Source organism: Ornithorhynchus anatinus, chromosome X5 (genome assembly GCF_004115215.2).
Source record: "Ornithorhynchus anatinus isolate Pmale09 chromosome X5, mOrnAna1.pri.v4, whole genome shotgun sequence".
Lineage (NCBI taxonomy): Eukaryota > Metazoa > Chordata > Mammalia > Monotremata > Ornithorhynchidae > Ornithorhynchus > Ornithorhynchus anatinus.
In genome coordinates, this window is record NC_041753.1 from 53,327,528 (window position 1) to 53,339,654 (window position 12,127).

At 43.9% G+C, this 12,127-nt stretch overlaps 1 protein-coding gene across 5 annotated transcripts in view; it reads left to right on the top strand.

Annotated features, from left to right (window-relative positions):
* GLIS3 (GLIS family zinc finger 3) overlaps window positions 1–12,127 on the top strand; it is a 489,852-nt gene that overhangs the window by 446,539 nt on the left and 31,186 nt on the right. For all 5 annotated transcript variants that reach the window (XM_029055436.2, XM_039910818.1, XM_039910817.1 and 2 more), the window contains one exon: window positions 11,939–12,114. In XM_029055436.2, coding sequence (XP_028911269.1) covers window positions 11,939–12,114 — 176 coding nt within the window. The remainder of the gene's footprint in view (window positions 1–11,938; window positions 12,115–12,127) is intronic.

Here is a 12,127-nt window from a genome sequence, read left to right on the forward strand (position 1 = left end):
GGAGTAATCCATTTTTACTTTGCCACCTTAGGCACTATATTAAATACTTAAATTTCTAAGGTACCATGAAGCCAGTCACACTTTATGGTCAGTGATCCTCCTATTCATTCATTCAATCGTATTTATTGAGCACTTACCGTGTGCAGAGCACTGTACTAGGTGCTTGGAATGTACAATTCAGCAGCAGATAGAGACAATCCCTGCCCAACAACGGGCTTCTATCTGGAGAATTTCTAGAAGATTGGCCATCTTGGAGCCAGCTAATCAAGATATACCCTTTCTCAAGTGTACTGAGCCCCAATACTGACACCACTAGCAAAGGGGAGGCAGGGTGTGAGAGACGGCCATTGAAGTTTCAAAGTGGCCGCCCATCATTTCCCAGGGGATTCACTTCTCCTCTGATCTGTAGGTCCTTCCCCATCCCAGCTAGGCTCTGGACCTATTCCTCTCCCCATCCCCACCTCCCACAGTTTCTGTTTTTACTATGGGAAGAGCTCCTAGACTCCCCTCCCAAACCATCACTTCCAAGCTGCTCCCACCTCTGCGCTGGCCCGGAGGATTCAACAGGCAGTTTCTCAGCAAACAGATTATGGTGGACACTCAATAGGCAGCTTTGCCCACCAATTGGATCTTTCCTGGGTGATCCAATCAGAGAAGGACAGCTCGTAAAGCATTGCTTTAGTGGTGGAATCCAAGAAACAGAGGTTGAACAGAGCAGAAACAGAAGCTCTGGTTTGTTGTGAGGGTTGTTCATTATCAAGCCATTAAACTTTCACGTTTCTATTTCTAGCAATTCTCCTCATTTCTCAGTCAGAACAACCAGTTGTTTTTTTCCTGTTTCTCACAGGGAATGACTGTGGGCCATCCAACTTTCTGTATTTTCTTCCTCTAGATCTCTGCGGCCTGTGCTCTACTTTTCTTATTGTGAGACACCACACTGTGTACTGACACTCTTGAAAATCTAATTATTCATTTTGCAAAGGAAAGTAGGCACATTGTGTGAAACTCTTCAAGAGAATCTGACTTTTCCCCTCCCATCCTAGTAATCTAAGTTAATCCTCTTGTTTGATCCTCTCACGCTGCCTGAATGATGATATCAGAGGCATAATTCTGACGACAGACAGTGAAAGTGCCCAGGATAACAATGTCTCTTCTGTTGTTGGAAGAAACTGGCAGGGTCAGTTTTTCCCCCCTTTTCTCCATCACGTCAGATCCTGAAAAGCATAAACACTAGAGCAATAGCCAATTCCATAGTCAAGACATCTCCAGGCCACTTAGACTCCTGATTACAGTTTGCCTTGCATAATTCATTTCTCAGACAGTCCCAAGTCATTTTTCCACAAAAAACATTTCACTGGCCCTGGGTTGTGTGTGACACTTGCCAGAAAAGCAAGCCTGTATGCCGGGGGCATTTTCTTGCTGCTTCTTTGACTAATAGCTTGTGCACATTGCCCATGTGGGGGTCATTCCCTCAGAACTCTTTTCTTTTAAGATGGCACCACACCCAGAACAACAGAAACTCCTCTCGTTGAAAAATCCTTAGAGATTGTTTCAAGACTCCACCTGCTCTACATCTCTACATCATTGTTTTGTTTTGTTGTCTGTCTTCCCCTTCTAGATTGTGAGCCCTTTGTTGGGCAGGGATTGTCTCTATCTGTTGCTGAATTGTACATTCCAAGCGCTTAGTACAGTGCTCTGCACACAGTAAACACTCAGTAAATAACATTGAATGAATGAATGAATCTCTAACTCCGTAGCTTTATCCCAGGACTGCAGGTTTGTGGTTGGGAGGCCAGTTTCTGATTATTTATTTATTTATTTTAATGATCTTTGCAAAGCGCCTGCTGTGTGTCAAACACCGTTCTCGGCGCTGAGGCAGATAAAAGCTAATCGGGCTGGACACAGCCCCGGTCCCACATGGGGCTCACGATCTAGAGGAGATTTAATCCCCATTTTGCAGTTGAGGACACTGAGGCACAGAGAAGCGAAGTGACTTGCCCAGGTTCTGCAATTGGCAGAGCCAGAATTAGAATCCGTCGATCGTATTCACTGAGCGCTTACTGTGTGCAGAGCACTGTTACTAAGCCCTTGGGAGAGTGCAACATAATTAGCAGGCACGTTCCCTGCCCCATAACGAGCTTACAGTCTAGAGGGGGGAGACAGACATTAATATGACTAAATAAGTGATGTATAATTAGAGCCTAGGTCCTCTGATTCTTGCTCATAGCCACACTCTTACATTATACTAGAAGTCCTGTCCCAACCTCCAGTCCCGAGTCATACTAATGACTGCAGAAACTCCCCTCCACAACAGCTTGGATTCTGAAACCTCAGACCTCTGACTATAGTGGCAGAGGGGTGGTGAGAGATCTGGGGTAACTCCTGCCGACAGAACAGGGGTGTCTTTTAGCCTCGTTTCATGGACAGTGAAGTGCAGCCCACAGTCCTGATGTCAGTTTCTTCATTGTGGAAAGCTGGTCCTGATTGTTTCAGAAGCAGAATTAAATTTGCAGTTCCCCCAGTAACACACTGTGATTCATTCGGGGACAAATCTGGATTGAAATGGGTCCAAGTTTCTCTTTTGTGAGACAGAAGGGAAGTATAAGTAGATACTATAGTCACCCATATGAGTAAGCCAGGAATTCATGAAGTGATTCATAAATCGTTATAAAGACCACTAAAGTCTACTAAAAAGGAGCCCTGTCTGGCTATACAAAGTGGGGTATTATCATCGGGGGGTTTTTTTTAGATGTTAAATCAAATGTGAAATCCTTAAAACTGTGCTTTTCATTTTAGGTTTTGAAAAGGATTCCTTTTTTCTTTTCCTGCAGTTGGCTGACTGCTAAAGCCATTTTTCATTGATTAGTTTTCACAGATGAATTTAAAAACCACAGAGGATGATATCCCACGATTCTTTAAAAAAAATCCAGACCAGCTTGTGTCCATTGTCCTCCCTCTCTGGCAGCAAATCAATGATCTTTTCACGTGAATACTGTGAACCAAGCTATTCTAAACCTCTTCTATGTGAGACCCGTAGCCCTGCAGCTAAAATAAAAACCAACACCACATATCAACCAATATTGAATCTATTTGATCATGTAAACACATATGTTCTTTCTTTTGAAACTGTTAGCCTCAACAAGATCCTAAAACACAACCCCCACACTCCCTGTTGGAAGTGTTTAAGTTTTGGGCATAAGCTATTAGCATTAGCAAACATTCCTGACATGTTCTTCACTTGTAGCACAGTCTGTTGGTAAATTTTCATTGAAGAGGCAAAATTGCCTCCTAGTTTCAGGGCCGGGGAAAAGATTCAAACTGGGCCCTGCTAGTCATAACGGCCCAGGTCACTTAACACCCCAACCCAACGACCTGGCCGTTTTCCTGAATTACCCAGAAAAATGTGAGAGGCCTCCACTCTGCTTGCTTCTGGAGAGTCACCTCCCAATTTTTGAGAAAAATAATTTCTGCCTTCTGAGGAAGAGGTGAGTTAGCAGATATTCCAGTGGGAGACACTCGGGTCTTGGTGTGATGATATTACCGAATAATAATATACTGAAATGTAAAATAGTAATATATCAGCTTCTTGCCATCAGGGAAGCTTATCTAGTTATTGGAGGTAAAAGATAGGATTCCGTAGACCATCCCCCCCCCGCCCCCACCAACCGAACGTTAGGTGGCATTAGGGCGCGGCTAGAAAGCAAAAGAATCTGGCCACTTTGCTAGGTGCATGACCTCACACTAGAACTCATTTTTCAGCCCGCTCGCTCAGCTTTATATGGTCTTGTGGGCATTGCACCACCCGAAAGATCATAATGTCACCTGCAAACTTCCAGACCATCTAGGAAGATGTTAACAAAACTGGTCCCAGCATTGATCCCTCGGAGACCCTACTCTTTACTTTTCTCCAGTGCTGGCTTCAGACAATTTAGCCACTCTGAGGCAGAGGGAAATTCACAGCCCCCTCCTATTCTGCATGATGTCATCACACGAATCTGCACGTGCCCACATTGTCCGATATGATGTCATTATATTATGATATTTGCACATGCTGCTTTCCGTGCAAACCCCCAAACTTAAAATCTTTCTCTGGGGAACCTCCTGACCCACCCTCCCACCCACTTGCTCCAAAGTCATCGCGAATCCCACTCAATTCACTTGTTAACATAGTCACTGTTTCCAGTGGGCTGGACTCGGCCCGATTTTTAACTGCTGCCTCGCCACAGATCGCCTGACAGCATGCCCTGAGGTGATTGCTTCGCTCACCGGCCCTGCTCTTCTCCATCCCGAAAAGTAGCCCTTTATTCATTCACTCTCCTTTCCGTCTTGGAACTAGTTTTCTGTCAGTGCCAGAACGTTCCCTCCAATCTCATGATTACTCAGTTTTTTTCAAAAGCCCTTAACATGGGACCTTGTCAAAAGGCTTTTGGAAATCTCAACATATTATGTCTTCCAATTCCCCTTTATCCGTATGCTTGTTGACCCCTTCAAAGAACTCCAGCAGATTAATGAAGCACAATTTCCCATTACAGAAACCATGCTGTCTTTCCTCCAACAGGCTGTGTTTTTCGAAGTGCTTCACTGATCCTAACCTTAATTATAGGTTCTACTGATTTTCCAGTTATGGAATTAAGACATCATAATTCCCTCCATCATCTCTGGACCCCTGGTTGCAGTCAGTCAACTGCTGGTATATATTGAGCATTTACTATGTGCAGAACACCATCCAGCGTTCTTGAGAGGGTACAGTATAACAGAGTCGGCAAACACATTCCTGGCCCACAGTGAGCTGGGAAATGCTGCACCATCCTCCTCCACAGTAACCATCTGTGACTGCGTTACACCTTTTCACCTTGAGTTCTGTACTCCACTTGCCGCCCCCCAGTCGCTTTAGAATTTATAAAGCAGACACCATTCAGTCCTTATGATTGGTTTACGTTTAGTCTGTCAGTTTGCTTTAAAACAACCAGTGTGGTCACCACAATGTAATCCAGTTGCTCTGACTTGTTTGTGACATAAAGCAACTTGGATGTGGGATTTTCTGCCATCTTAAACTAAAGAATTTATCACCCATCAGTCGTATTTATTGAGCACTTACTGTGTGCAGAACCCTGTACTTAGCGCTTGGGAGAGTACAATGTAACAGAGTTGGTTGACAAGTTCCCTGTCCGCAACAAGCATACCGTCTAGAGGGGGAGCATTCATTAGCAGTGTGGCTCAGTGGAAAGAGCATGGGCTTGGGAGTCAGAGGTCATGGGTTCGAATCCCGGCTCTGCCACTTGTCAGCTGTGTGACTGTGGGCAAGTCACTTCACTTCTCTGTACCTCAGTTACCTCATCTGTAAAATGGGGATTAAGACTGTGAGCCCCACGTGGGACAACCTGATTACCCTGTATCTACCCCAGCGCTTAGAACAGTGCTCTGCACATAGTAAGCACTTAACAAATGCCAACATTATTATTAGCCTTCTCGGCTCCTTTTCATCCCTAAATGTGCCGTTTCTATTCCAACCCAAAGGTCACCTATCCAGATTCCTATTTGTACTATATTTGGAGAATCTGATCTGGCTGGCCCAACTACTTATTTGCCTGCCACTCTTTATTCGTTAAATCATATTTATTGAGCACTAGCTTTGTGCAGAGCACTGTACTAAGCCCTTGGGAGAGTACAATATAACAATAAACAGACACAGTCCCTCCCCACAACACGCTCCCTTCCTCACTTGGAGGAAAGGGTGATTTTTTTCCCTCCGACAACACCCTTTACCTTTCCAGTTAGCTGGGCAAGGTTTCTGTATGGCCGTCTGATTCTTTTGTTCACTGTGGGCAGGGAATGTGTCTGCTTTTTTGTCATATTTTACTCTCCCAAGCTCTTAGGACAGTGCTTTGAACACAGTAAGCGCTCAATAAATACGATTGAATGAATGAATTTTGTTTACCGCATTCATTTTACATCTAGACATCTAAGTTAGAGTTCTTTTAACAGCCTTATGGGCTACTAGTGCCCACTTTTAACTTCTTCCTAGTTAAGGGCCACAGTTTTTCTTTAATTTTTCAAAAAATGAAATGACCCAGCATTGATATTTTTGGCCTTCCCTCTTCCCTTCTGCTCAGCAAGCGCATAACACTTGATTGAGTTATGATCTTTAATATATAGATCTCTTGTATCAGATCCTGTCCACTACTCAGAATTAAATCCAATGTATCATCTTTATTTGTTGCTTCTACGACTACCTGTTTCAGAGAACAATCATTCATCTTATCCACAAACCGTACCTCCCCTTCTCTTCCATGTATGCATGCAGCCAGTCAATGTTAGATAACTGAAGTTTCTCATTATTAGTCTCTGCCCTAGTTTTATAGCTTTCCCCTTCTTATCTAACATTTTCCGATCACCAGCCTAAGCCTGGACAGATGATTTATAGAACATTTTTTGTTTAAATCTGGAATTTCAATCCGAAGGGATACGTCATCAGTGATATTTATTGAGTGCTTACTGTGTGCAGAGCATTGTACTAAGATGGGAGAGTACAACAGAGTTGGTAGGAACGTCCCCTGCCCACCTCTTTTGACTCTGATTTTTATTATAAAACTGTTTATGTTGTCTCTCCCATTCATTGCCACATCCATGCCATGGACCCATTCATTTCTTCTTATAGAATTTATATCCTGGTTGCCCTGGGTCACACTGAATTTTCTTCCCTGCATCAAGTCTCCGAGATGCCAATTATGTCAAGGTCCTTATTAACTGCTACTTTTCCAGTATTTGTGCAGAAACATTTATAATAATAACAACTGTAACAATTGTGGTATTTGTTAACATGCTTACTTTGTGCTAAGCACTGGAGTATATAGAAAATAATCAGATTGGACATAGTCCCGCTCTCATATGGGCTTTAAGGTTGAGCGTGGTTGAGGAGGGAGAAGAACAGATATTTAATCCCCATTTTATAGTTGTAGAAGCCGAGGCACATAGAAGTTAAGTGACTTGCCCAAGGTCACACAGCAAGCATGCGGTGGAGACAGGATTTATATACTTAGGTTTTGCCTTTTTGATCTTTTTCAAATTTGCCATCTTCCCTGTTTGTTGGGCAATCAAATTGGCCTCGTTGTTTTCCTCAGATGCCCCTTCTGATTACCTCAGGACCCTACCAACATCGCCCAACCCCAGGCATTGTTTCGGTCCAGACCTCAGGCTTTTTTGTACTCAGAGGCTTTCCGCTAGGGTGTAGCTTACAAACTGCTCTGCGCTCTTTTGCATTTCTAGTTCCAGCAGCTTGGTGCTCTTTTGGTTCAGGTGGAGCCTGTCCCTCCTATATTAGTTCCACCTTTCCCCCCGGGGCCCCAGGGTCTAGCGTGCCTAAGGCGACCTCTCCAAACCACCCCGTCCGCCTCCCTCCCCTCCCCCTAAACACACAGACCCCATCATCTCACCCACATATTGAGATTTGGATCCCTGCCTGCCTCTGGAGCTCTGCACATGGATTCGGCAGCCCTTCAGAAAATGCAGCCCTGGAACTCGGGGACTTCAAAACCTAGATTTAGCCTCCTGAGGAAACGTTTTAGGACACAGTAAAGAAGAGCCTCAGAAATATGGCACCACAGCTGAAAACCGGGAGATAACTGCTGCAGTCAAGAAAGGAGCAGCTTTTTTTTAAAGGCAGATGCTCCAAGAGGATCTCAACAGAAAGAAATGAAAGTTAGAGTAGCACCAAACACTGTAAACTACAGCGCTTGCAAGCAAGAGTCTTTCTGTGGGCTTAGTGTGCTGAGGAATATCCATCCTACACTGGCCTTTTCAGCTATTCGTGTGCACATAGGCAAACTTGGCCATCCTTTGCACTGACTTCGAGAGCTAAGGACAAATATATATCACATATAGGCATATATAATATTTTATTTGAAGCATAAGAATATATTAGATATGTGTCTGTGTACCAACGTATACTCCCACTGGTTTCTTCCCTGCCCCTTCTAACAGCCCATGACATCCAGTATCTTTGCACCTGACAAACAAGTCACCATGTGGACTTCTCAAACATCACAAATTCAGCTCCCCCTCTGCTGAGATCTCTGGGGCCTAGTGGCAAGAGCAGGGGCCTGGGAGTCAAGAGGACCAGGCTTCTAATCCTGGCTCTGCCCCTTGCCTGCTGGGTTGCTTGGACAAGTCACTTACCTTCTCTGGGCCTCAGTTTCCTCACCTGTAAAATGGTGATGAAAATACCCGTTCTCCCTTCCACTTACACTGTGAGCCCCATGTAGGACAAGAACTGTGTCTGACCTGATTATCTTGCATCGATCCTAACAAGTAGTGCTTGACACATAGTAAACACTTAACCAATACCGCTATTACTATCATCTAATGATCGAAATACCCACTACCTCCACCCACTTCTGCCTATCCTGAGGGGAACCCCTTCCTGGAAGTAGGCCCTCAAGAAAAATATTTTTGCTTAATTTCGTTCATGTGATATTGACTGTGTTTGAAACCTGTTTTCCACAGTTTTTGGCAGATCATTTGTAGCTACTATTAAGTTTACACAAACTTCCATTAAATACGTGATGGATGGTTGACTGAATATTCTGTTTGTTTTATTTTAGAGTGGTCTGTTTCTCGTAAGTAATGGTTTTTCTATTCTGGGTTGTTTGTACATTTACATAACAATGATTCTATTATTTAAAAAATATAAAGAGACCAAATAAGAAAATAGTAAACTCTGTGGTTGAAACCTCATGAAATGTCATTAATAACAAGGAGCTCAGTTACAGATGATTGAGTTTTGCAGATCAGCAAATAGGACACAATGAAGCTGAATTAAAGAAGGGTAACAGCTGAATTAAGGGAAGTTATTCCATGAAAATAGCACAGGCTCACAGAAGGGAAGGGACCCAAAGGCCATCTAGACTGTCCTTCTACTTCAAGAGAAGATTTTAACCAAAACTTATTCCAGATAAATGCAGGCAAGGACCAGGGAGTTTACCTGATTTTTAAAAACTTTTAGCAGAGTGTATTCCACTTACCTCTGGAGAAGCCTTTACTGGTATTTAATACTTACTGTAAGGATCACTGAATCTAAATCCGTCCTGTTCTAATCTAAATGTATTCCCCCCTCCATTCATTTCACTGGGTCTGTTGGATTTGAAGGCTTCTGCTCTCATGTCTACCCTAAGGAAGGGTATTTTCCCCCCTTACTCTTTCAGAAGAACATTCGCGTTCACCTGCATTCCATAGAAGGAAAGCTGTCACTGAGCCCCTTAGCACACACCATGTGTGGGCTCAGGAAGTGGCCACCATTACTCCCGCCTCCTTCTTCCCCCACAATTCAGCACATCAGTCAGATCGATAGAAAACATCTCAGATTTTTCTATCCAAAAGTCTGTGCTCCCCTCACCCCTCTCCATCCCACGGTGGACTAGGAATCTTCAGCCCAGTCCAAAGGGTCTGGAAGACTGTGGAGGAAGTTGGGGGAGGAGGTCCCAAGCCGTCAGCCCCGGCGGACATTAGCTGTCCGTTCCAGCTCTGGGGTGGACAGGAAGTATGCGTAGGAATACTACTACAGGTGCTGGAGACGCTATTCCTCCCCAGAGTACTACCATTCAGGCGTTGAATTTACCAACGAACAGTTCTTCATCTATGACCCTCCCAAACCTGCCCAGAGGCCACTCTCCTGTCTCTAAAACAATGGCAAATAGCCACCTAGAGGACAGTGCACTTGATAGGCATCTGGATAAGCTCTACCTTGCCCAATTTATACTGATATGAAAGAAGTGTCATATGCTTATGGCGAGCAGCTTGGCCTAGTGGATAGAGCACAGGCCTGGGAGCCTAGACACTGGCTTCTAATCCTGGCTTCACCACTTGCTGCTGTGTGACCTTGGACAAGTCACTTCATTTGTCTGCGCCTCAGTTTCCTCAACTGTAAAATGGGGATTCAAAACTTTTCTCCCTCTTACTTAAGCTGTGAGTCCCTCGTGGGACAGAGACTGTGTACGACCTGGTTATTTGGTAACTACCCCATTGGTTAGAACAGTACTTGACACATAGTAAGCCAAGAAGGAGAAGGAGAGAAGAAGGAGAAAAGGTTCAGAAAGAATGGGGCAGTCATTATTCCTCCTTATCTTTTCGTCTGGGCTTCAGCAATTTAAAAGAGAATGATAATATGCCCTTATTAACCTCCCTTGTCAAATTCCCAAGCCTTTGACAACATAAGCATCACCATTATGAATGCCACCATCATCATCATCATCATTATGGTCGTCATCCTCATCACCTCCTTTGAATACAGGCTTCCCGAGGGACAGGACGGCTAAGTGACTTGTCCAAAGAAAACTCATCTGGATGCTCCCCTCTGCCTGGAAATCCCACATTGGCTGGGAGCAGATGAGAGGAGGGACTGTTTTGGCCTCCTACTTCCCTTTCTCCCTTTCCAAAATGTCCAGGAAAAAGCTGCTCCCAGGAGCTGGGACTCTGACTCCATATGCTTGTAGTGATAGGGGCAGCTAGAGGGTCCACCCTGAAGAATTCAGAGCCAGGACACTATCAATCCTGGGCCTGTCTTGTCCCAAGTCACTTTCCATATGGAGATGTATGGCCACAAGCGTCAAGGGAAGGAGTTTCCTTGCAGGACCACTACACTTGTATGTCCATGGAGAGGAGTAAATCCCTCCACTCTTTACCCCTACCCCACACTCATACTCCTAACCTATATTTCTAGACCATGGCAAGGGTATGTATTCTTGATCCCACTCTAACCACCCCTGACACCCCGTCCCAAAGTAGAGCGGGGGGAAATGGAGACGTAATTCCATTTGGACTGTTTCCAGAACGTAGGCCAAGACACCGACTGCGATAGATTCCCTAGCTTCTATTCCTGTGGAGAAGCAGGATTTGTGGCGTTCATACACAGCCCCTCTCAGACGACTCTGGAAAATGGGACTGGACAATGGACCGAGACAAGCCTATGTTACCAGAGGGATCATTTACAAAACCAAAAATGTAACCCAACTCACTTGGAATCTACGTTCTAAGTGCTCTTCTAGAATGTTTCCTCCAGTTATGAGAAAATGAAAGTTAATTCAATGAATCTGTTGAATAAGGGCTGAAAAAACCTGATACCGTGTGTTATAGAGAGCTTCAAATCGCATTCATAATATGGTTACCTCCAATTCATTTTCTGAAACTACCTAATGTATCACGGGCATTATTAGGCGCTTATAACCATGAACAGAAAATTGAATCTTAACAGGACCACATTTTCTTAGGGGAGAGGGTAAAAAAGACTTTTAAATCTTAGTAAAAAGAATTGATTTTCAAATACCCTGATGTGCAATGTAAATGACTGCCTAAATCGTTTGAGCATCAGGTTTCAATTAGAGCTGGGAAAGCATGTGTTGCCAAGTGCAGAACCCACTCAAATCTCATGGGTTCGGGATTTCAAACCAAACCTGACCCTTCTGAGGGTTAAGTTAATTTATTCTTGGCAAAACAAAATTCATTGTTTAAAAAGAAAAGGATTAGAAAGGCTTATAATAAAGACTTGTAACACTTCTTGGACATCAAATGTCTCTTACAAAACCCAATTTTGATGAGCTAAGTGTAAATGAATCAGAAACATACGGATTAAATTTCCCCTCAAATACAAACGGATTTTGAAAATTAGTAGAAAAAGTGCCTGGCATCATGTGCTTTGAGTTTGGCCAAACCCAAAACATTTGAAAAGCAGTTTAAGGAGCTTGACAAACCCAAACTGTGGCCAGGTTTCCCCTTCCCTTGTTTGTTTAATAATAACAATTAAGATGCAGGAAAAAAAAGTAATTCTGCTTTTCAAAAACACCTCACTGTTGGTATGTTTCAAACCAGGGTTTTGGAAAACCTGGCGCTTGCTTTATAAAAGTTGACTTTCGTTCTAGCCATTTATGTTCTTTTCCCCCCACCTTAGATTTGCCGCTCCTACTCCATCTCCCCACCACATCAGCCCCCGGAGAATTCCAGCCGCATCTTCAATAATGCCAAGGTCCCAGCCTCCCCATGTTCAGCAGCCTGCAGGATCACAGTTGAAGTCATACCAGCCAATAGCAAATCCTTCTTTCCAACCGAACAGCATCCACGTCCACGGTAAGGACAAAAA